Raw genomic sequence first — 24,714 nt, 5'->3', positions numbered from 1 at the left:
CTTCACTCAGCATAATACCCTCCAGTTCCATCCACGTCGAAGCAAATGGTGGGTATTCATCCTTTCTACTGGCTGAGTAATATTCCATTGTATATATAGATCCCATCTTCTTTATCCATTCATCTGTTGATGGACACCGAGGCTCCTTCCACAGTTTGACTATTGTGGACGTTGCTGCTATAAACATTGGGGTGCAAGTGTCTCGATTTTTCACTGCATCTGCATCTTTGGGGTAAATCCCCAGTAGTGCAATTGCTGGGTCCTAGGGTAGCTCTATTTTTAACTCTTTGAGGAACCTCCACACAGTTTTCCAGAGTGGCTGCACCAGTTCACATTCCCACCAACAGTTTAAGCTGACTCTTAAAAGAGGATTAAGAATTGTCCAAAGAGAAGAAGATGAGGAGTTTAAGCAGATAGGCCATGGAGGCATGAAGAAACCATGTATTAAATACATATGCCATTTATTGAGTGGTCACGAGATGCTAAACACCCAACAGCCTTGTGAAATTTACAAACACAAAGTTCAAAGATGTCAGGATACTAGGACACACTGCTTGTAGGTGGAAGTCTGGGTTTAAACCCACGGGATTTCAAAACCCCTTAACCTTATCTATCTGTATGTTTACTGTTGGGATTTAAATCTTCCCTGTCCTTGTTCTTATCCCTCAGCCAGTTTTTCATTAACTTTCTATTCATTCTTCCTTGGAAAGACCTCATATCTGACTCTCATCTCTCCACTGTTACCAGTCGAGGTCAGGCAACTCATTATTATGTGCCTTAAGTGTTGAAATCACTTCCGGGCTACTTCCCTCTCTCTCAGACTTGGAATCTCTTTGTACACTTGCTACTATGTAGCAGTTTTAATCTGTTTTAAAATGTTACAGGCTTTGTAGGCTTGTTGGATGAAATTGAGAACCCAGTTTCTATTTAGTGTGCTTCATGACCTCGTCTAATTTCACATTTACAGATTTGACATTAAAGAAATAATAATTGCTTTTGTTTCTCAGCACTTACCATGTGTCCAGTACCATGTCAAACACTGTTGATTTTTTTTTTCCTAGAACAACCTGATGAATTTTGTAGGTAAGGGAATTGTAATAAAGTGACTTGCCTAGAATCATAGGTGATATTAAAATGTCACAGTGTCAGCTCTTTCATTAGCTAGTACTCCTTCAACTTAGAGTTTCTTAAAAAATTGGCATGTACATTGCTCCTACAGACTTTCTGCCTTTGTTGATGCTGCTTTGCCTTGCTTGGAATACTTGTTGTCTTTACTCCATTATTTTACTTATAGAATATTCTACTCATTCTGCATATACTCATTCTTCTATATTCTACACTTCCTCAAGTGCCGTATCTTTTAAATTCTTCCCTGAACACTATAGGACATATTAATATTTTCTTTCTCCCGAAAGCTTTCATAAGATAGCATTTAATTATAACCATGGACATGTTGGAGTTGGAAGGGATGTTGGTAACCAGTATGACAAACAAAAGAACATGAGATCAGGGCAGCCTGGGTGGCTCAGTGGTTTACAAACGCCTTCAGCCCAGGGCCTGATCCTGGAGACCCGGGATCTAGTCCCATGTCGGGCTCCCTGCATGGAGCCTGCTTCTCCCTCTGCCTGTGTCTCTGCCCCCCCCCCTCTCTCTCTCTCTCTCTCTGTCTCTCATGAATAAATAAATTAAAATCTTAATAAAAGATGCAAAAGAACATGAGATCGGAAATCAGAGATAAACAATCTTTACTGTAAGCTTATAGAGTGTTGTAGTAGAGGAAAAGTAAAAGTGCAGTGAGAAAAGAAAGATTTTACCTGAGTTATGCATAAAAGAAAGGCTATTTTCAGCTGGGTCCTGAAAGATGTTTAAGTCAGAAGACAAGCTGGGGAAGGCTACTTTAGGGTAAGGAACTACCATCATTAGCAGAGCCATGGAGAAGATATGAAAGTTTATGGTATATTTAGTAGATTAGGAGATAATATACTCTGGACAATGCTTGAGGTTTTTAAAAAGTTATAATTGTTATGGTCACTACCATCACCTTTGTTTTCCTGCCTCTGTTTTAAAAAAGTTGATGGAATACTCACATCCTTTAGTTTTATCCATGTATCAACTAGTTTTTTGACAAATTTTTTAGTTTTCTGACACATTTTTTAGTTGAGTGTATTTGCATGCTTTCTTACATAATTCATTGTAGATGAATATTTATTCATATTCAGATGAATATTGAATGACTAACATTTTATGTTGTTATAAATTTGGATCTGTGTATTTTTCACAGTTAGTAGCCGTGTTTGAAGTTTTCATAAATCTGTTTAGAAGTTTCTATTGTTTTGTAAAATTTATATCGACTGCCACATTACACCTTCAGCTTCCTTGACTCAGTCAGTTCTTCCCTTGAGGTCCTGCAAGGCATATATACATAAGAAACAATGGCATATGGGAAATAAGTTACTGTCACTGGTTTTGTGCCTAAAATCCTATGTCAGACCTTTGGTAAAGTCTTATATTCCAGCCCAGGTTGTCAAAGTTCTGCAGTGGGATTTTAGGTGTAAAGCCAGTAAGAGAGAAGTCCATGCTTCTATCTCTGTTGGGGAGAGACTCCCAGAAATAAAGAGAAAAGGGAGCCATTAGTCATTTCTTTTTATTGTTTACTTTTTACTGTTTACTTTTTACTGTTTACACATGAAAGGAAGAAGCAGAAGAAAATGCCATGGAAAGAAATAACAAGGTGGTCAGGTGTTGTCATTTGGTAGAGTAGAGGAGAGAGAAGGGAGCCAATATCAATATTTGATATTTTTATTTATGGTGACCCCGCATATTAATAAAAAAGGCGTGTGTTGGAATTTGACAAGTCGGATTATTATTCCTTCTGGAGAGGACAGTGGTTGGAGAGATGGGAAGATCTGGTAGAAATGGACTTTACTTGGGTGGCCATACCCACTTTAATTTTTAATTTTCTTTTAAGTTATATTGTCTGTCTACCTATTTTTTTCTGAGGCAGAAAAATTATCCAATGTGACAATACTGATAGTGACTTTCAACTTTAAAATTGTACTTAAGTGTTCTTAAAATCTCTTAGGAAAGTAGCTCTTTGCCTCAAGTTTTTTTCTTGTGTGAGTGAGAAGAATCTTAGTTGTAGCTAATGGTTAATTGGGTGTGTCAAAGTTTTACATAAACTACTGCTTACCAGCTTTGTATTAGATTCAACTTTTTTTTTAAAGATTTTATTTATTCATGAGACACAGTGAGAGAGAGAGAGAGAGAGACAGAGGCAGAGAGACAGAGGGAGAAGCAGGCTCCATGCAGGGACCCCGATATGGGACTCGATCTCGGAACTCCAGGATCACACCCTGAGCCAAAGGCAGACGCTCAACTGCTTAGCCACCCAGGCGTCTCTAGATTCAACTTGAGAGTTTTATTTGCTTAAAAAAAAAAAAAAAAAAAAAAAGAGAGAGAGAGAGAGAGAGAGTTTTATTTGCTATAACTTAAATTTCACTATTTCCTGTCATCAGTAAATTTATTCATATGATCAAAATATTAATGTAATCAGGAAGTAGTGAGATCTTTTCTATTTTCAGTGAGTTACTTTTGTGTGATAGTAAACTTGGGAATTCTCTGCAGAGAAACTCACTGTGTTTGAATTGGAAGCATATCAGGGTGGAATTATATATGAAGTGTGAATGCTTGTATCGTTTGCTTAAAATGGTGACTTTTATGGATATACTTCAATAAAAATTAAAACACTGTAGTTTGTTGGAAAGAGCACTAGACTCACTTCAGTAACTCAGTGACCAGAGCTGTTATCCTGGTTTCACTGTTACTTTAGTGGTAACTTATAAAGTTTATCCTGGTTCCTGGTTTGACTGTTACATTGATACTACAAAATTGGACAGATTTTTTTTCACCTCTTTCAGTTTATTTCCGTGTAGATAACATTGCATCCAGTTGACCTCTAAGGTGCACTTAAGTATAATGATACAAAATTTAGAACCCTCCTTGAGTCGTTCTCTTTAATTAATTTATAGTAGTCTTGATGCACTTGGCATTGGTTAGTGGATAAGAAAAGAGAGAAAAAGCTCTTTGAATAATTCAGTGTTAGCAATTGGTATTTAACTAAACTGATACAGTTATTTCAAATGTTTCCATAGGATATGCTGGTTTATGAAAGATGGATATATAAAAATAAATATGAGTAGAAGGATATTGAATCTCAGTATCCAGGTACCGACGTTGTTTATTTCTACATTTACTGATACGTACACTGTGTTGTTACCCAGTTGTGGAATATTAGTGCTGGAAGACACTTGGATTTTACAGAGGTCAAAAGTCGTATTCTTCTGTCATCCCCCAAATATTTCAGTTTGCAGATTTACTGCTATCTTTGTGGTATAGGGAATATTTTAAGTTCAGAGTAGAAACATTTACTACTAATTGTGGCAGAGGATCGGGAGCCGGGTTTGCAGAGTGGGTAGGATTTGAACAGGTGAGAATGAGCGTATTAGGGAGATGGTAGGATAGAGAGCAAGGTATTTAAATTGCCAGTTTCGCTAGGTTTATAAAAAATATAGTAAGTAAGACCGGAAATATTGGTGGAATCAAACCATGGACAGGGTAAAATTTAGAGTGGAAATAGAACTATACAAAGATTTCTTACCAGGATGAGGGAGGTTTGTTGTGGTGGTTGTTGTGGTTGTTGTTGTTTTTTCCAGCAGGAGCAAACTATCTGGATGGAGAGTAGTAGAGATTGACTATATTAGGTAGGGAAGGGATAATTGTAGGGATGAGAGTTTGGAGTTGGGGTATAAAAGCTATAAGGATAAAGAAAGACTTCACTTTAGATGAGCTATAGGACTCTCCTGGGGCTTGAGAGAATGAAACAAGTATAGCTTCACTTTGGCTGTGGTTCATTAGTTGCATGAGTTAGCACACGTAATTTTGAATTATTTACTTCTGTGATCCTTTTAAATAAATAATATCTCTGCATTTAAAATTTGTACTGATTTTACATTCATTTAAAGAATGCTGATAACAATTTTTTGAAGTCAATAATCTTTATGGCATTCATTTTTTTTTACTATAATCTTTGTTTTAGAACATATTCATTTATCCTTACAAGAATCTGACTAATGCTCTTCATTTTATTTTCAGTTTGGCTTTGGATGAAAAAAGAATTTAGCCTATATGTACTGCTTTAACCACTGGAAGAATGACAGATGACAAAGATGTGCTTCGAGATGTGTGGTTTGGACGAATTCCAACTTGCTTCACCCTGTATCAGGATGAGATAACTGAAAGGGAGGCAGAACCATATTATGTAAGTATGTTGATAATAGAAAATGGGATATCTAATTTTGTCCATTTTTTTTAAGTGAAGCTAAGAACCTGGAGGCTGTTATCCAACATTGTATATACAATTAATACTTGCTTATTATGGAAAAAATTAGAAAACACAGATCAGCAAAAGGAAGGAAATAAAAATTTCCTCTAATACTGCCACCCAGAGGAAAAAAACTACTGTTGACATGTTGATTATGGGACCTTTGACTTTCTTTTTTCTCATGAATATATACATATAAAATATGTGATAATGGAATCATAAGTTATGTGCTTTAGGAACAATTTTGAAAATAATAGGCTCAGATTTGATTTTTCTATATTTAAATGGTTCCAAGTAACTGTTTACCAAATTATTTTTATATTTTTTATGTTTATATTATTAATTATTTTCATATGAACATCTGAATGTGTGTTTTCATATGTTGATAAGCTGATGTATATTATTTATATAAAATGTTATTTAATACCAAATTGCTGAATGTAGACTTACAGGTTTGAATTAGTGTCATCTGTTCTTAAAAAAATATCAAGTGTCTTCTGATTTTAGCCTACCTTTTTTTCCTTTTCCAAACGCACATATAATCCAAACTTAAGCATCTGTCAATCAGAAATACTAGTATCCTGCCTTTTTTACTGAATAGGCCCTAATAGGTAAAGATACTCTCAGTTATCATTATTTTAGTTTTGTCTCGGGGTACATATGATATTGTTTACCTAGGAGGATCCGGAACAGTGGAAATGTATTTGTGGTGTTGGACTTTCTCGTTTCACTTTAATAAAGCTTGCCCTTTGCTTTCTCCCTTGTCTGTTTGAGAGGTAGTGCTGCTCCTCAGCCTGCTTCAGCCATGGGAAGTCAGCCTGGTGGAGGAAGCTACTTAAGGAGCCCCATATACTCACTTTTTGGGTACAGGAACAGTTTCATTTTTCTCTGTGTATCCTCAGCATCTGGCATAGGTCATACAAGTGGTAGACACTCAGTATATGAAAACCTCATACGTTCTGTTGGGATTTTGTTTTAAATCGTCTCTTTGGGTTTTCTTACTGAAAATAATTTTAGAGAAATTGGGTAGTATTTTGTTACTAGTATTCAGGTTATTGTAAGTGAATATATACTTTTGAGTCATTTTAACTTTGGAAATCTCAACAGTTTTCTGCCTTTAGAAAAATTTCCATAGTTAAAAACAAAATGTGGTCACAGTTTATTTTTAGAAGAATTTCACTTTTATTTATTTATTTTTTTTGCTTCTCCTTCTGTAATATGTGTTAGGATATCACTTATGTTTTTTGTTTCCAAACTAGTTTCTGTTATTTTAATTAAAACTTTTAATCCTCAAATGGCATTCTAATAGTATCTAAATGAAGGAATATATGTGTCTAGTTGGTCAAAGTAGCAAAATGAAAAATATGTAATTTAAGTCCCTTTACTTGTTAAGTCAGAATATGGTGTTTGACAGCTTCCTGCAGTTAAAAAAAATATCCAAGTAAAAAATATAGTATTTCTCCTTCTTTGTGTATGAATCTGTTAAATATGAAGACTATTGTGAGAGTGGAGTGTGAGTTGTTTTCTAGCTGCTTCTAGTTGAATTGAAAATGGCAACAATTATTGGGGATATCTGTAGGAGGAAGACAGTTGTTTTGTCTAATTGGTAATTGTTTTTTTTAAATGTATTTTTTCCCTAACTTTTCACCCAAAAGAAACTCATAGTAATTATGATTATGTTTTTGAAAAATATTGGGTGACAGACATATAATAAATATTAAACAAAAAGCTGCAGTTTAAAACCATGTAGCATCATCCAGATTTTGCTTTTTACATATGTACACACTTACTCATAAGTTACTACATGCAGGAGGAAAATATACAAAAACAGCAGTGGTTAGTCTTAGAATTATAGATGAGAATGGTGGTACCAATCTGGTTTTAGTTTACATGTGTCTTAGTTGTAAATTGTGCTTGAAAGTATTTTTAATTGCTTTGGTTTATAATAATTATAATATTTTAAGGATTCTGGAAGAAACGAGGTAAAAATATCATAGCCCGGGAGCTAGTGAACCTCTTTTCCAGACATCTCAAAGCTCAGGTGAGGGGATGTAACAGGATTATCACCATGACCTTGAAAAGTCCACTTGTATTCAGGTGGATGTGTAGAAAGGATAGGTGAATGAGAACGTAGTTTTTTTTCTTTAAAGATTTTATTTTTAAAATAATCTGTATGCCCAACATGGAGCTTGAACTCAAAACCCTGAGATCAGGAGTCACAAGCTGTACTGATTGGGCCAGCCAGACACCTCTACAGTTTACTTCTTATAGTGCTTATTCTTTATTTCTTAGAAACTAGATTTTAAAATATTTACTCATACCAAATTTATAAGTTAAATTAATATTCAAAGAGTCTTTCTGTTTCCAATGGAAACAATATTAATGTTAAATATATTCATGTTTATTTCTGCAGTTTGTTTTGTTGCCTCTGCATAAATCTCCTTTCAGCCTACATCCCATATTTATGTCAGAAAATTTTATCTTAGTTTGCAGGGAATATTAGAAAGAAAAATTGTTAGAAGCTAGGCAGCTTTTAGTTTCTATTGTTTCTGTTATATTCATTTAAACTGTTGTCTTTCATTTAGATTATCTAATATAAAAACATACATAGTAGTTTGCATTTATATTTTGTGACTTGTTACACAAGAGGAAATCACGCAGTCAGGCAGATGGTCATAAATCTGAGTGGACCCTAAACATTACACAGTAGTCCTTTTATGTTTACTTAGTCAGCTGTCTGTTCTTCTTCAAGGCTATTTCTCTGAGCCTGACCTTATTTTTCACTCTTAAGAGGTAACCTCTCTTCCTGCTTCCTTAGCCTTCTGTCACCAAGTCTTCTGAATGTATCTGCACTCACACACATTGACTTCTCTCTTGTTTCGTTTTTTTTTTTTTTCTTGTTTCGTTTTTTAAAGATTTTACTCATTTATTCATGAGAGACACACAGAGAGGTAAAGACATAGGTAGAGGGAGAAACAGGCTCCCCGTGGGGAGCCCGATGTGGAACTTGATCTCAGGCCCCGGGGATCATGACCTGAGCCGAAGGCAGATGCTCAACCACTGAGCCACCCAGGTGCCCTTTCTCTCTTGTTTTGATGGAAGAGGTGTCCTTCCTCGTAGGCAAGGTCCAGCCTTCTCTCTGTGCTCTGGATCCCATCTATGGTCTTTTCAGGAAGCTAGTGGTTTCTGATATTCTTCTGCCTTCTCTCTTTCTTTTACTATCAACTTCTACCTACCAGCTCCTTTTTTTGCAGCATTTATATTATCTTAAATTCTTCGTACCCTAAAACAACCCTCTGTTTCCCCATTTCTCTTTCATGCTCTTGCTTTCCTTCATGACCAGACTTATTAAAAGTCTGTACTTGTTGTCTCCTTTCCACCTCCTACTTACTTTACTGCAGTGAGTTTCACACTATTCCAACAGAACCATTCTTGAAGTCACTAATGACATCTTTTTTGCCAAACCTTCAGTCTGTTTTTGAATTTTCATTTGCTTGATCTCCCAGTGGTATTTTGATGTTGTTGTTGGCTATTTTCTCCATTTTGTGACACTGTTCTCTCTTGCTCTGCAGTGTCTCATCATTCTGGTTTTGCTTCTACCTTTCTGGGTTGTTTTGTTTGTTTGTTTGTTTGTTTGTTTGTTTGGTCTCCTTTGCCACATCTCCCTCCTTTTGTTTATTCCTTCATGTTGGCATTCCTTGGGGCCTTCCCCTATCCCCCCGCCCCCACTTCACTTCCCCCCTCTGGAGTTGTTCATTTTTATCTCTTTGTTAAGCGTATTTTGACAACTCCCAAGATTTTTCTCCTGAGCTCCAGACCTATATGTCTGCTGGATATCGAACGGGGAGTGTGTTTGAAACTACTCATCATTGTTACCTACAGACAGAATGTCATCTGCCATAATTCCTTCCTGTTTTTGAAAGTAGACCTATCACCCAGTTAGTTAATTACTCTTACCAGTAATTAAGAAAGGACTCATCCTTGTTGCTTCCTTCTTCCATATTCCAGACATTCAGTCAGTAACTTAGTCCATCTGATTTTACATTTCACATATCTCTGAAACTTACCCAGTTTCTTTCACACACATTGCTAAGTCTAGTTTAGACCACCGTGTAAAAACTGATGAGATTTCATAGTACTAAGCAATTTCCCTGGTTTCATTCTTGCCTTCTTTCAACATTTTCAGTTTGCAGTTGGAGTAATCTTTTCAAAACACTTATCTGATCCTGTCACCTGCCTGCCCAAAACCTTTAGTAGCCTTTCATCATCTTTAGAATCCTTCATGTAGTTTACAGCGTTCTCTGTAGTCTGGTCCCTTGCTTCTTCAGTGCTGTTCTGCCTCAACCCTCTATATTCCTGTCATTTTCAACTTCTTTTGGTTCCTCAGATGTGCCAATCTTTGTCTTTTTGAATTCATTCCATGCCTTCTCGTGGTTTCCTCTGTCTGGGGTGAGCAGCAGGATCTCCCACCCCTACTCACAACCACACATCCACAACACCCATGTTTGGTTCCCTCTTCTTTACCTCCTAGCTGTTGCCTTAACAAAGACTTCCTGTCAGGGATTTCCCTAAGCCCCTAGATGAAGTTAAATTCCTTTGCTGCTTGCTCTTGTGACATTCTTTAGTCCTCCTTGCACTCATCACATTTGTAATTTTATTTTGTCTATCTTTCTAGCGTGTTAACTCTGTGAAAGCTCTTGTTTCATTCAGTGCTCTATCTCCATTGCCTGCTATGATGCCTCACACATTGAAATGGAACAGAATTCTCATATATTTTAATTCTGTTTTTGTGCTAGGTAAATAAGTCACCAATTTTAGAATTGAGAGTTGTTGGACAAAATAGGGTTTGGCATAAATAATATTATAGCTGCCTTTTTCAGAAACATAGGTAATCAATACAGCTATATAAAACATGTATTCCTTACAAGCTATATAGAAAAAAAAATGAATCAAATGTGTAGTACTCACTGAGTACATGATAGTGGTAAATGAAGGATGAGAAAACAATAGATTCCATATAGCTGACAGTTTCCCCAGAGGAGGCTAATCTTTTTCATATTAAAAGAACTTAACCTCAAAGAAACTAATGGAACTGAAATAAGCCAGACACAAAAAGCCAAATATTTCATTATTCTATTTACACGAAGTACCTAGAATAGTCCAAGGGCTTGGGGAAGAGAAGAATTGGGGGAGATACTATTTAATTGGTATAGAGTTTGAGTATGGGATGAGGAAAAATTCTGAAGATGGATAAAGTGGTGATGGTTGCACAGCAGCGTGAATGTATTTAATGCCAGTGAACTATACACTTAAAAATGGCAAAAATGGCAAATGCTATGCTAAATGTATTTTACCATAATTAAAACAAACCCATCAGCTACACCAAAAAAATCAGTGAGTGGTACTATCTGGATATAGAAAACAAGAGGAGTTGATCTTAATGTATTTTTTTTTTCCATTTTTACTTAAATATTTATTAGATAAGTTGTATCTACATTTATTTTAGTATAGTCTTTATCAAATCTTAGTGTTATTTCTAAATGCTCCTATAGGTATTTATCTTAGTTACAGATTATGCCAACAGGCCTATTCATTTATTTAAAGATTTAATTTATTCATGAGATACACAGAGAGAGAGGCAGAGATGTAGGCAGAGGGAGAAGGAGGCTCCCTGTGAGGAGCCTGATGTGGGACTCGCTCCCAGGACCCCGGGATCACAACCTGAACCAAAGGCAGGCACTCAATCACTGAGCCACCCAGGTGCCCCCAATAGGCCAATTTAGAACAGAAGACCCAAGTACATTTCAGTTTAGATTCTATCTTAAGAATGAAAATTCTTTGTGAATTATCATTTTTGGCTTTTTGTCATTTAACATTTGGGATCTCCGATTCATTCAGCAGATATTTATTGTGTGCCTACTATAAAGCAGACACTAGTTTGAGAATTTGGAATGTAGTAGTAAACAAAACCAACACAAATCCCTGCCTTAATGGAGTTTATATTTTAATGTTCCTCTTTCCTTATTGTAGAGAAGTTTTCATTTCATGAAAATCATTTGTGGACTTTTCAGCACCTTTGAACCCTAGACATGTAGTACAGCACCCCAAAATCAGAAGCTGTTATCCATGCTCATCAGTTCTGATGTGTCCTCTTTTCTTATAACCTCTGTCAGTTAATATGTTAATATTCTCTGTAGAATAGATTACCAGTTAATGCCCAACACACATTTTAAGTTAAAAGTTCTGGACTTACTAGTATAGAACTTATTAGACAAATAGATCACAGTTGACTCTTAACAGGTTTAAACTGTGTGGATGTGCTTATGCTGTTTTTCTTTTTTAATTTTTTTTTTTTTACAGCCCAGTACTGTAAATGTATTTTCTTTTCCTTATGATTTTCTTTTTTTTTTTTCTTATGATTTTCTTAATAGCATTTTCTTTATTGTATTGTAAGACTACAGTATAAAATACATATAACATACAAAATATCTGTTAATTGACATTTATGTTATTAGTAAAGTCAATGGTTGGCTATTAGTAGTTAGTTTTTGGGGGAGTCAAAAGTTATATGTGGAGTTTTGAACTGTGTGGGTGTTGGCACTCCAAATTACCATGCTGTTCAAGGGTCAACTGTATAATTATTTATTTTTAAAAAATGGCTATTTAATCATGCTCTTTTAATTTCTTAGAGACATCCGTGTTACATCTATATTTGATTCTATCATTTCTGATCTTATTGAATCTTTTTTGCCATTTATTTAATAGAATGTGATTTTGGCAAGTTATTTAAACTGCATGTAAAATAGAGGTGATACTATTTTCTGTAAAACAACTAGTGCTTTTTCTTCTACACAGTATTAGTTTCCTTTTTCTTTTCTTCCCTAATCTATATTCTGGTTATTTCTTTATAAAAGAGGAACTTCTATTTTGTTGACTCCACATTGCTATCCAAAAGCTTGTTTCTAGTATTAATAAGTACCTTTTATTCCATACTGGAGCATGCCAGCTACTTCCTACCCCTTGTACCCAGTTGTCCTCAGGACCACTGTCATGTTCTCTTGCCTAATTGGGACCTGTTACCTTGATCTTAGTCCTTTACTCAAAGTATTTCCATTTGTATGTATTCCCCAGCCCCGTAATTCTACTTGGTTTATTGACCAAAAGACATAACTTTGAATAAACAGCATGAAAAATGATGCAGAATTAGCCTCTCAAAAGCACCTGAAAGAGTAACAAAACAGTTTTATCAGCAAAAGACAGAAGCTTAGAAAAGCAAGATACTCTAAGAAGTTAGAGTATCTTCTGGGAAAACGTGAATTTTTGCCACTTTCCTCCTTTTATCCACTGTGTGTTCTTTATAAAACTCTAACCAATTTTCTTAAATGCGTTCTTACGTTTTCTTTCTTGGTATCTTTTGGTGGGAGAAAAACAACGATGGCCTTCATAACTATGCCATTTGAGGCTTTACCTAGTCCAGCATTCCCTCCTCGGCTTCATAAAGACAGAATTGAGGGAGTTGCTGGACAGTGGCAGGATCACCAGTTTACAGCATTATACCTTAAACTTGTGCCTTACTGCCCTTTAAAGATTTAAATGTGTACCTCAATGGTCATCTTTAACTTTTTTCTTTCTTTCAGTTTCTTGTTCAGTAATAACTAAAATCTGTTCTGATTTCCAGACCTTTTTCATCTTTCCATTCCTTCACACTCATCCCTTCATGTAATATTTCCTTAACAGATTTCCAGTTTATAATTTTCTTTCAGTCTCTTAACGTACCACTGCTAGAATATTCCTCAAATAGCTTCTCATTGTGCCATCTTTTATTCATGGTATCATAGTGGGCCCCTATTCTTCAAATAAAAATTTCTATTTGACTTTTAAAGTCTTTTCTGTAGCTACACTGAAGTATTTTTGTAAGTACTTTCTTTGAAAACTTTTTTTACCTTTATTTTAACGTCATATAGAGAGGACAGATTTATCTTTGTCTTAGTGTTCTTCATTACAACTAAGCTAATACATGGTAGATTATCAAAACATGATGGACCAATTGAGAAGACTTATCTGATTGATAAGTCAAGATGTACATTAGGACTGAGTTTATTATTTTCTCAAAACAATTTAATTCAGGTGAATCAAACTAATATTTTAATTTCATAGAAATAACAAGTATCCTAAATAGCATGACATCTGATTACTGTTTTTTTATTTGGATAAAAGTATTACAGAGAGATTTTAGATAGATTTGTATTGTTTATTCTAGGTACTTATGCTATGAACTGTACTTAAAGTAATGACCTCATAAGAAATTTAAAGTCTTAACCTTTAGCCTTTGAATTACTATAAAAAGCAGTTGAGTTTGTGTGGAATATTCAAAATAATGCAAAGAACATGGCTGTTTTTCCTTAAAATTCAAAAACCTACTTAGTATTTATTTTTTTGAAAAAATAGTAAATAAATACGGTTTTACAAATTTTCATTTCAGTTGCTTTTGCCAAGAGTAAGTTATTTGACGTTGGTAACTGACAAAGTGAAAAAGCACTTTCAGAAGGTTATGAGACAAGAAGACATTAGTGAGATATGGTTTGAATATGAAGGCACACCACTGAAATGGTGAGTGAATTTTTCTGCATTATTAAGCATTGAGTATATGCTAGCTTTATGAAGGTATAGTGCCCTGAAGCAATTTTTAAAAAGTTATATAAAGAAAAAATCACTAGTCTAGCTCATATAATACAGTGAATTTTAAACTATTATTCAAATATTTTACTGAAAATATTCCTACCTTCTTTTGGATGCATGGGAGATTGGACCAATTTGTATATATTTTCAACAATAGATTTTTCTATGGCATAATAATAGTGTATTTGGCTATGGTTTTTTCCTTTTTTCCAGATATGTTTAAGAGTCCCTTATGAATAAGTCACTCTATGACACTATTCAATTTTGTTTCTATATCCAAAATTTTTATAACAGATCTTTATATATACATGATTACCTAAAATGGCATCTTTCAAACTGATTGCCACATTTAGTTGATCATGTGCCGTATGCATATTTTATCTAGCCTTGATTTCCTTTTTAGGTGAAAAATAATTTAGATATTGTATAATTCTTAAGAAGTGTATTAAAAATAAATCCTGAATCTGGGCTTATCCATGTAGAGATGATGTATTTTTGTACTTCCTCTGTTACTGGGAGTTTGTAAATTGTGCTTCCAAAAATATTTTATGAAATTGGACAAATTATAGAGAAGAATATAAAAAATGGTTCAAAGTATGCTGAGATACAGGTGTTGAAATGCTGCCATATGAATGTAGTTGAATGAAAATGTCAAGACTTAACTATGAAAAATATAAATAGGTTAAAAGTAGACTTGCTTTCTAAATCTGGGAGTATTAAAATGAGTTTTAAAAGAGATTCATAAAAAAGGAAGCTAGTAGATGTTTAATAAATGCAGCTGACTTGAATATAAGTATCACATAGAAATAAGGAGTGAACTTTTGGAACTCACTTCGTGTTGATGAATTCTCACAAGTGAGTAGATTTTTCGTAATGGTTTAGAAACATACAAAGTGATATTTTGTATTGATTTGGAAGCAAGGAGATTTTGTATTGAGTTATAGGTCATGTCTCCCAACCTTTTGAGGCAGTCCTGGGAAAGGATGACAAAGTTCTTTATAGCATTCATTTTTAAATAAAAACAGTATTGACGAGCTTCATGATCATATATCAGACTCATGACTCTTGAATAGTTCTAGACCTCAGGCAGCATAGATAAGTCAATGTTTTCTGTTTCTTTTTATTTCTCAGAAGAATTGGAGGTTTTGGAATGGGAAGGTGGCTTAAAAGAAGTGTAAGAGGAGCAAGGATCAGGAGAGTAGAGGGAAAGGGAGGGGGAAAGATTGTGGGTGAGTAGGATATATAGGATATATCTATATTCTTGACAGTTCTATCTGTATTATAGTTAGATATTGAAATTGCATTGCTTTATGTATATTAGTTACACATTATTGTAAAGAATTCATGACTGACACTAGGCTTTTCAGTTTTATCAGTGTAAAGTAGGGCTTCTTAACGAGGGCTCTATTGACATTTTGGCCTACATAATTTTTTGTTGTGGGAGGGCTACCCTGTACATTATAGGATTTTTAGCAGCAGCCTTGGCCTCTACCTGCTAGTGCTAGTAGCATTCCCTCTAGTGATTATTTATAGTACGTGATTATTATAAAATGCTGCCAGATGTCTTGGGGTGGAGGGATACAAAACCACTCCCAAAGGAGAAACTCTGGAAAAGATGGGAAACTTCAATTTAACTTTTATAAGTAAACGATTGCTTAGCCATCATCCTTCAGCTGCTGTTTTAATCCATCCTGTGTGGCGGTTATTTTTGTATTTCATATGTTTTGTATCCTCTGAGTTTGTATTCTATATCAGTGAATAATGTTTTGACCTTTGCTCCCTGTTACTACAGAGTAATGATTTTGGCTTAAATATATAATGTTCTTACTTTGTCAGTATTTATCGGAGAGTCTTTTATTAAAGAGTAAAAAATTTATTTTTCCTTTTAGAGAGCTTATGTGAAAGTAATTGTGTTCACTATCTTTGTTTTAGGTTTTGAGGTGTTAATGTTTTATGTGTGATACCACTTTTATAGTTACGTGTTGCTATGAGCTTGTTGTATTTAATGACTTTTGATAAAACTTTTCCTTTAGTACAGTACTCCCCCTTTATCTGTGGTTTTGCATTCTGTAATTTCATTTCCCCTCAGTCAGCCATGATCTAGAAGGAGATGATCCTCCTCTGACATACTGTTAGAAGGTTGGCAGTAGTAGTGTAACACTATGTCATAATGCTTATGTCATTCACCTCACCTCACCTCATCTCATCTCATCACGTAGGCGTTTTTATCATTTCACATTATCACAAGAAGGGTGAGTATAGTACAGTAAGATACTTTGAGAGAAAACGCATTCACATAACTTTTATTATTATAAATTTTGTTATAATTTTAAGTTATTGTTAGGTCTCTTACTGTGCCTACTTTATAAATGAAACTTTATCATAGGTATGTAAGTATGTATGTTTAGGAGAAAACACAGTGTATGTAGAGTTTGGTACTACTTGCGGTTTCAGGCATACCTGGGGCAGTCTTAGAACATATCCCCCGTGGATAAGGGGGACCAACTACTACATTGTTAGGTACTCCATATATTTGATGGACGAATAGCTTCCAGAGGCATGAATGTAATCCAGGACCTCTGAGCTAAGTCTTGATCTTTTCTCTTTTTGCTCCCAACGATAGCAATTTTCTCCTATGTTAAAGGAGTCCTCTTCCTGTGTTAAAGGAGGCATAAACTATCAATATCTACCTGACATTTAAGCAATGGGCTTCATATGTTAGGATAATCATTATAGGGAAGGAGCTACCACTGAAATTTTGTAGGACTTGGACTTTTGAGACCATGCACGTGTCTTAAGAGGAGCAGTTATTTTTTTTTTTTTTTTTAAATTTTTATTTACTTATGATAGCCACAGAGAGAGAGAGAGAGAGGCAGAGACACAGGCAGAGGGAGAAGCAGGCTCCATGCACCGGGAGCCCGACGTGGGATTCGATCCCGGGTCTCCAGGATCGCGCCCTGGGCCAAAGGCAGGCGCCAAACCGCTGCGCCACCCAGGGATCCCCAAGAGGAGCAGTTATGTGAATAGGGTGATAACATCTTTCTTATACTTGATTCTTTGGAGTTTTAAATAAATCCAGGTGAGAAAGGAAATCAAATACCAGTTTAGACAATTCATAAAAGAAGAAAGAGCATAAATTGAAATTCCTTCTTACTCTGTAACTCCAGCTATTCGTATTTATTTTTATAATTGTTTAAATATCTGCATGAGATATTTGAGCATGGGCTTTTGTACCTTAAGCAATAGTACATAAGAGGTGCAAAGTAAATGTTTGTTCAGTGGGTGAATGAATCTAAATTAGTCCCTTCTTTTTATTGAGAAAATGAGGCTCAAATATATAAAATAAACTTGCTCAAATGAGTGACTAGGACCAGATTTCGAAAGTCTCAGTTCAGGGCTCTTTGTACCACACCTGCTGATATTGTACTTGTTAGTTGTTATTTTCTTCAAATCTGTATGTTCTCTCTAAATTGCTTATCTTATTTGTCCATATTAGAATTGAAAGATATTTAAGAACAGTGGTATACACATAATGAATACTTAATATATTGTTGATTTGTATAGAGAATCTGAGGGGGCTTTATTTGATTAGTGTTTTATCCTCTACAGTCCTTTGTCTCCTTAAGTTTTAAAAATTACGGGGCAAATAGAAAGTGCTGATCTAACTCAATGCAAGGATTTTTTTTTTTTTTTTTTGGAGTGATTTGAGTTCATTAGTCACCAGAGGGTGCTCTAACATTGCATTTTAAAAGGTGATGGTTCTTTTTACCATAAATTAAATGTTCAAAGTTTGTATTTGTTACTTTTATATTAGACTTATTTCAAGAGAACAGTTCCTGGTTCTTTTAAAGAACACTTTGAAAAAAAAAAATAAAAAATAAATTAAAAAAAAGAACACTTTGTTTATATGCTGTAATATTGGTTAGATCTTAGGCCTTCAGTATAAATTTTAGAAAAAGCCTTTCTTTTTTGTCAACTATAAAAGCAAGTGTCACTAATAGAATATTATTATTATTTTGTATAACCTGACTTATTTTCAGGACTGGTTGTTGAAAGAAAGAAGTTGAAACTACCTTTAGAATTAAAAAAAAAAAAAAAAAAAAAGAGCAGCAAACACTGATGTTAATCTTAAACATAGACATAACAGAATGACCCAGAATTTAATACTGTATCTATCTGGTTTCAAAAGTAAATTTTAACAAATAACCTCTTAATCATAAATACTCTTCTCTCTTATGCCTTGTCTTTTTTCTAAGGTTGTGAATTTCTAAAATTTTTCTTTTTTTAAAAAAGATTTTATTTATTTATTCATGAGCGACCCACAGAGAGAAGGCAGAGACAGGCAGAGGGAGAAGCAGGCTCCCTGCAAGGAGCCCGATGTGGGACTTGATCCCGGATCCACTGAGCCACCCAGGCATCCCCTGAATTTCTAAAATTTTATAAATTCTATAAACTTGAATTTTGAAATGTGAAATTTTGCATTTGAGACATGTAGTATCCCCTTGAGTATTTTTGTACTTTTTCATACATAAGAGTAGGTTTAGAAAGCTGTGAAACACAGTGGTAATTTACAATTGTTTGTGTTCTATAGGTAAAGCAAGGAAAAATTGATTGTAATCATTAAGTTACTTCGGTGTACATTTGAGTTGCATGCTTTATTATTATTACTTTTTAGATGTGGGGCTTGTTCTCACCACCCTGAGATCAAGACCTGAGCTGAGATCAAGAGTCAGATGCTTAACTGACTGACTGAGCCACCCAGGCATCCCGATTTGCACCCTTTTTTATTCAGTGAAATATAATCCTGTTTCCAGTGAATCACTAGTAGGCTTATGAATAGAATGCATTTATTTCAGTGAAATGGAGTAAGACAATAGTTCTCTCTAATATATGGGGAGCTTTCTTTCAATGCTGTGTTACAATGTTGCTTTGCTCAATATGACTCCAGATGTTTAAACTACTGAGAGCACCCTTGGCTGACTTAGGAACATATCCGTTATTGCTATACATGTGGCCAGTATGTGTGTATGTATTTTAGCAGTAATGAAAGGGTAAAGAAGAAACAGCTTATGCAAAGAAAAATGAAAATATTACTCATTTTGAGAATTGAATTTAGAATAGACTAGAGCAGTTTAAGGAAGAGAAAGAAAATGAATAAAATGTGAAAATAGACCTAAGACTAACTATTCTGGTACAGTCAGTTTTTATTGGGCAGTAGATTGAACCTTTACTAGTTGGATCTTCTTCTGGGATATATTCCAGGTTCATATCCTCACCACTTCCTTTTTGTTAAATTTAGGTTAGATTGGCAGGAGAGCAACATAACAGATAAATGGTTACATTATGATTTACTTACAGTTATGGCTTATGTGGTTTCTATGTTGTGGGTTAGGAGCCTCCTGACAAAACTATGTAGAATATCTGTTTAGAGGAGTTGTACAAATTAGTACTTTTGAAACCCTTGATGTAAATCAGATTATAGTGTAAGAGAGATTCAGTACCTTTAATTTTTGCCAATTCTGTTTTCTGTTAAATATTTTCTTGCATATTTTTTTTAAATAAATGATTTTATTCATTAGAGACAGAGAGAGAGAAGGCAGAGGGAGAAGCAGGCTCCATGCAGGGAGCCCGACGCTGGTCTCGATCCCGGGTCTCCAGGGCCCTGGGCCGAAGGCAGCGCTACACGGCTGAGCCACTGGGGCTGCCCTTTCTTGCATATTAATAGACTCATCAGGAATAAGCACTCTTGGAACCAGTTAATTCAGGTGGTATATTTGTTTAGAGTTAGTATCCGCATCAAAATCATTCTGACATAAACATCTACATTGAGTCACATAAAAGCTATACATACAGATTTTTTAAAAAAATTTTATTTATTTACGATAGTCACACAGAGAGAGAGAGAGAGAGAGGCAGAGACATAGACAGAGGGAGAAGCAGGCTCCATGCACTGGGAGCCCAACGTGGGATTCGATCCCGGGTCTCCAGGATCGCGCCCTGGGTCAAAGGCAGGCGCCAAACCGCTGCGCCACCCAGGGATCCCTATACATACAGATTTTGATAATAGAAGTCTATATGTAAAGAAAATAGTTCTTTCTGGTGCAGTTTTATTTTTAAAGATTGTTACAGGATAATTATTGGTAATTCTATTTTAAACATTTCTTTTTTTTTTTTAAAGATTTTTATTTATTCATGAAAGACAGAGAGAGAGAGAGAGGAGCAGAGACACAGGCAGAGGGAGAAGCAGGCTCCATGCCAGGAGCCCAATGTGGGATTCGATCCTGGATTCCAGGATCAGGCCTTGGGCCAAAGGCAGGTGCTAAACTGCTGCGCCACCCTGGGATCCCCTGTAATTATATTTTAGAATGCTTTTGTGTTAATACTTTACATACATTTATAATTAAATGTAAGTATTAGAAACTATTATACTTAAATTTCATCTTAATCTTTAGTATATTCAGAAAAAAAGAGTTATCATTTACTGGTCAGAGACCAGTGAACTTTAAAAAATTATATATACTTGTCATTTTTTGTTAAAGATTTTATTTATATATTTGAGAGAGAGAGAGAGAGTAGGAGCAGAGGGAGGGGCAGAGGGAGAGGAAGAAGCATCTTCCCCACTAAGCAGGGAGCCCAATGCTGGGCTTGATCCTGGGACTCCAGGGTCATGACCTGAGCCAAAGTCAAATGCTTAACAGACTGAGCCACCCAGGCACCCTACTTAAGTCGTTTTGTAAATAACTAAGAGAAATATAATAGAATAGTGACAACTTATTAGCAATTTTAAAAAACATTTAGATACAGCAAATTCAGATTTATATTCCATATTTTCCTGGGTTTAAAAGTATAGATACCGGAAATGGACAATGTCTTCTGAATACAACTACTCATTCGTTGTCATGCATTCACATAAACCTATAAGAGGTTCTAACTTATTGTGACTTCTGGCTCATGTACTTACCAGCTATGCTTGAAGAAATTTTTAAACTTTTGACAGGTCATGATTTTGTGGTAAAATATTTGTTTACGTTAGTAATCACCAATTAGAATGATCAGCTCAGTACTTGTTCATTTCTACATCATATAATTCCTTCCAGTCATCTTTAGTACAAATTTGCCTTTAGCTCTTGATCACTTACTATCAGGTAAATTGTGCACAAATAGCATAAAAGATAAAAAAAAATCCTATCACACATCTTTTGAACATAGTACTCCAGGTTCTTGTCATAAAATAATGTATGATGAAATTATTGCCATTGAATAACTAAGTGGATAAGAATGCCATGTCTTTAGAAATATATTGTTCATTCATTAGTTTTTGAATTCTGGAAAATTCACCTAGAATATCATCTAATGACTCATAGTCTGAGATTTCAATTACATGATCAATTTTATCACTGTCATTGAAGTCTAAAGTATTGCTGTCTCTGTAAAAACCTTCTGATTTATCTAATAATTGAGTAACATCTTCCCTTGTCAATTTTCCTTTTTTTCCCATTATGCATGGAAAATAAGACATTTTGAATTTTCAGCTGTATTAAGATAGATAAAAACAGACTCCAAAGATGGGGTCTACATCCTTACTTTATACTTCCTTGAAATATGATGTAATATTTTATTTTATTTCATTTTTTAAAGGATTTTATTTATTTATTCATGAGAGAGAGAGGCAGAGACATTGGCAGAGGGGGAAACAGACTCCATGCAGGGAGTCCAGTGCAGGACTTGATCCCGGAACCCCAGGATCATGACTTGAGCCAAAGACAGCCCCTCAATCGCTGAGCCACCCAGATGTCCCTGATGTAATATTTTAGATGAAACAATGAGAAAATGGAAGGACACAATATCATATCATCCTTCTAGGATGCCATTATTTTTCCAAATTGTCACTATTTTCGTCTTTTTTTTTGTTTTTTAAGATTTTATTTATTTATTCGAGAGAGAGGGAAAGACACAGGCAGAGGGAGGAGCTCATGGGGAGCCCAATGTGGGACTCGATCCCAGGACCCTGGGATCACGTCCTGAGCCAAAGGCAGACACTCAACCACCGAGCCACCCAGATGCCCCTTTTTTAAGCATAGTTGGGAATAATTGATAAATAATATTAAATAATTCCTAGAATAATGAAATAGAGTTCCTGGAATAGAATAAGGACTGAAAAAGTCTGTTTTTGTAAAAAATGCAAGACATTATGTAAAGCTTGTACAATTTTAGGAAGTTCAGAGAGAAGGACCAGAGTTGGATAGAACGTATAACTTTATGTAATGCAGTATTTTTGTTTTTCAGAATATTATTTTTATTTTAATTTTTGACCAAGGATTTTTTCTAGTTTCTGAAATGTTTCTGAATGAATCATTCTATTACTTGGTAGTCCAAAATTTCCTTCAGTATTCATATTTGGTTATGAAAGATTTGTGTTAGACACCAACTTTCAAATAAGAGTAGTTTAAGGGTTATTATTAAGAGATACAACACATACATGACTAAAAATACCCACCTTTTATTTTACTAGTAGGGCATTCATTCTAAATTCTTTCTAAATAATACATGATCTCTAGTGATTTTTACAATTGTATTATGTAGATGTAAGCAAAAATAACTAATATTAGTTAATATTTGAATCTTGGTTAGGCAATGTATTTGGTCACTCATTTTTAGGGGAATTAGATGTATTGCCAAATTTTTCAGCTTCTAAATCTAGGAATAACTCACTAACATCAAGAGAACAGGATTGTGCATGACACCAAGTAGTCTTCTTTTTGCTTTTATTGGAAGTATTGTTTAATTCTGTTTCATTATTTAAGCCACTTTAGATTCTTTAAAAGGATGATTTAACATGTAAGATTTGTTCATTGAAATCTGCAAGGTTTGTATTATTAACCTTTGTTTATTGCTAAATAATTTGCTTCATTGTGAGTAATGATTATATTAGGAAATGTTCTCTTATTTAGGAAGTCCAAAATTTGTTTTTGTAAAAAACTTTAGTCTGAGGTTGCAGAAAAGTATTCAGTGACTTTGGAAAATGTTGATGTGCTGTTTTATGAAAAAAGCAGGTTATAGTGTTTTGTAAAAGAAGCCTAATCTATATTTATATATATATGCATAAATAAAAGACATTCCATAGTGTTAATAGTAATAACCACAAAAGGGATGATTGCATGCCTTTTTGAGGCGCTTTTCTTAGTTCTTAAATTTTCTAATATTTTAGGTTTAAAATTTTTTTAATATGTTTAAGCTTTAAAAAACTGTTGTCCAATGTGAATACTGGGATAATAATCAGATACTGCAGTACTGTGATCTAACAGTTGTCATGGCTGATAAAAGATGCTTTGGCACAATTCCATTATGTATATTGAGGTTTCATTGGGGAATGAAATGCTTAGAAGAAAACTGATACGGGGAAACTCTACCATATTAGCTTAGGCAGTTAACTGTGTTCTATGATTTGTGGGTAAAGGCCCCTGATATTTGATGTTACAATATGTGCTGAAATTTATTTTGGAGTTGTAGTTATAACTTTAAAATATTCTTTCTTAAAACGTACTCTTTCATTTTTAGGCATTATCCAATTGGTTTGCTATTTGATCTTCTTGCATCAAGTTCAGCTCTTCCTTGGAACATCACAGTACATTTTAAGGTATAGTTTAAATAGCATTTCCCATTTCTCCCATTTGTGGTACTTAGTAAGTAGACTTGGAGTAGAATTTTTTTTTAAGTGAAGTTGTATATTGCTTCTATGACACATTTTTTTAATGCTAAGCTGCCGCTAGTGTTCATACATATATCTTTGAGTTTATTCCTAACTCTTGGCAGAGCCATTTAAACACTTAATGTATAAATGCCTATTTGCTGGAGCTGAATACACTATGTTTAAAATTTGTAATATTTTGGAATATTTATATATTCATTTAAAAAAATCAAATAGAATAAAATCCTGAGTTTAGATGTGGGCATGGGAGTGGGGAGGAGTACAACTTAATACTGTTGAGTAACTCTAAGGCTATACGATTGAATTGTGAGAAGGGTTAGGACACAGAAGTCCAAAGGCTTGATCTGAGTATGTTTTGAGAAATTTCAGTTCCTGTAGTTTTTAAGACCAGTCCAGATTTATTGTAACTTAATATTGTCCTAATAGTTCATAAAGTAGTCTGTCTTTCCCCTTTACCACCTTGATTCTTCAGGTCTTGCTCCCTAAGCAATTCACAAATACCACTGAAGGATTGAAATACCTCTATTAATTAGTTCATCACCAGGCAGTGATTCTCAAAGGGCAATGGATTGTGGGAGTGAAGCATGTTAAGAACTTGAAAAGTCATTTTAGGTGTCTAATTTGCTTTCCTGTAGGGGGCACTCATTCAGTCACTGCCCAAAGATTGCTCACCCATTCTTCCTAAGATACTTTCCTTCCCATTTTGCTAAAATTGAGTGTATGGGTCATTGGCATTTATTTCCCTGTCTTTTATACTAATGTGCTTTGCACAGTACCATGTTACTACAGAATTTAGTTACCATGGAACCAAAGTGAGGATATGGTTCTGATGTGCATGACTTTCAGTTACCATGGTACCATGCAAAGCAAAGACTGCCTGTATATATAATAATTTAAGTTTAGACCTGTATGAAAATAAAACTACTCCAAGTATAATGACTGTAGA

The 24,714-nt window shown here is 34.7% G+C and overlaps 1 protein-coding gene across 4 annotated transcripts in view; it reads left to right on the top strand.

The window, feature by feature from the left end:
* Positions 1-24,714, top strand: part of ATG5 (autophagy related 5) — a 127,005-nt gene that overhangs the window by 4,207 nt on the left and 98,084 nt on the right. For 3 of the 4 annotated variants that reach the window (XM_038554841.1, XM_038554842.1, XM_038554843.1), the window contains exons 2-4: positions 5,152-5,317; positions 13,863-13,990; positions 23,618-23,696. In XM_038554841.1, coding sequence (XP_038410769.1) covers positions 5,210-5,317; positions 13,863-13,990; positions 23,618-23,696 — 315 coding nt within the window. In that variant the 5' untranslated portion in view covers positions 5,152-5,209. The remainder of the gene's footprint in view (positions 1-5,151; positions 5,318-13,862; positions 13,991-23,617; positions 23,697-24,714) is intronic. The other variant, XM_038554844.1, reaches the window with a different exon arrangement.

Source organism: Canis lupus, chromosome 12 (genome assembly GCF_011100685.1).
Source record: "Canis lupus familiaris isolate Mischka breed German Shepherd chromosome 12, alternate assembly UU_Cfam_GSD_1.0, whole genome shotgun sequence".
In the NCBI taxonomy this organism is placed as follows: Eukaryota; Metazoa; Chordata; class Mammalia; order Carnivora; family Canidae; genus Canis; species Canis lupus.
Note: the sequence above shows the minus strand (reverse complement) of the source record. Positions and strands in the feature narration are given on the sequence as shown.